The sequence below is a fragment of the Miscanthus floridulus genome, chromosome 19, assembly GCF_019320115.1.
Source record: "Miscanthus floridulus cultivar M001 chromosome 19, ASM1932011v1, whole genome shotgun sequence".
Taxonomy (NCBI): Eukaryota; Viridiplantae; Streptophyta; class Magnoliopsida; order Poales; family Poaceae; genus Miscanthus; species Miscanthus floridulus.
The window spans coordinates 74295746-74297216 of NC_089598.1; the positions used below are offsets into that span (position 1 = coordinate 74295746).

Sequence of the window (1471 nt, forward strand, 5' to 3'; positions counted from 1 at the left end):
TAGGCAAGAGAGCGAGAGGATCCCAAGTCTCTGGTGGAAGGAGTGAACTGGTATTGAGAGCTCGCTTGCCCCTCTACCATGTGCTCATGTCGTGCTCTTGTTTTTTAGATCCCCCCTCCATGGGGTGTCGTGCTTCCCCTTTTATAGATAAAGGGAAAGCACGGGTTATAGAGGAGGAAAAGTAGAAGAATGAGAGAGAGAAGAAGGCTTCTAGGGTTGTTGGGTCCTTCTTCTCCTTCATACGGGTCCCGCTGATCCTCTAGATGTCAACAGGGATGGCTCCATGTCATGGCCCTGTTCATCGCTGGCACCATACATAGGCATCATCTGTAGGTCATGGCATTCCACTCCATCTCAGCAGACATCGTGGTGAACCGACGAGCCTGTCAGCGTCCGTACGAGGATTAGGCAGAATAGCACCGGCATGCCCGACACTGTTCTTGACATGAATCCCTAGGTATGGCCCATCATGGCCACAGGTTACATCAAGGTGTGCTAGCCTCTTCTCTAGCGTCAAAGTTTTGACCCAGGCCCATATGGTTGGACCTAGAGTGGTTGGTGGCGGTATGGGTCCCTGTCAGATGAGATGGAACTCACATCCTCGAGGTTAGGTAGGGCGGAGCCCACGACCTTGGGCAAGATAAAAATCGTGTCCTTGGGGTTGGGCGAGACAGAGCCCACACCGAAGGGGTTGGGTGAGACAGAGCTCGTGACCTTGGGCGAGACAAAATCCACGTCCAAGGGGTCGGGCAAGAAGGAGCCCGCACCCAAGGTGTTAGGCGAGACAGAGCCCACGGCCTTAGGCAAGACGGAACCCATGGCCTCAAGGTCGGGCAAGACAGAGCCCATAGCCTTGGGTGAGACGGAACCCGCATCCTTGGGGTTGGGCGAAATGGAGCCTACACCCAAGGAGTCAGGCGAGACGGAGTCCGCAGCCTTGGACGAGACAGAACCCACGGCCTTGGGTGAGATGGAACCCACGGCCTTGGGGTCAGGCATGACAAAGCACGCACCCAAGGGGTCGGATGAGATAGAGCCCACGGCCTCAAGGTCAGGCGAGACAGAACCCGCAGCCTTGGGCGAGATGGAACCCATGGCCTTGGGCGAGATGGAACCCGTGTCCTTAGGATTGGGCGAGACGGAGCCCGCACCCAAGGGGTCGGGCGAGATGGAGCCCGCGGCCTCGAGGTCAGATGAGACAGAGCCCATGGCCTTAAGGTTAGGTGAGACCTTTTAATACACTATTGCTTTGCGGGTAATGGTACTATGCATTCACTGCCGCTTAGTTACAAAATTTCCAATCCCGCGTTTGAACCCTCCCGCGTGGAACTGATGAAAGTTTGATTCTCGCGTGTCGTAAAAGTTACGCAGAGAGCAAGCAGCCCCTACCACAACATCCCCCCCACCCCCACCGCCCCCTCCCTCCCCCAAACACACATAGCTTTTCAAGTCCTCATTGTTGTTGTTCTTC

At 55.8% G+C, this 1471-nt stretch overlaps 1 protein-coding gene across 1 annotated transcript; it reads right to left on the minus strand.

Annotated features, from left to right (window-relative positions):
- Positions 1–546: 546 nt before the first annotated feature.
- LOC136526184 (uncharacterized) lies at positions 547–1209 on the minus strand. Its single transcript, XM_066518941.1, has one exon. It carries the CDS (start codon positions 1207–1209, stop codon positions 547–549), a length of 663 nt encoding a protein of 220 aa, XP_066375038.1.
- Positions 1210–1471: the final 262 nt, after the last annotated feature.

Excerpts from the sequence above, each read along its gene's own strand:
- LOC136526184 (XM_066518941.1), bottom strand. The coding sequence starts at position 1,209 with ATGGGCTCTGTCTCATCTGACCTCGAGGCCGCGGGCTCCATCTCGCCC.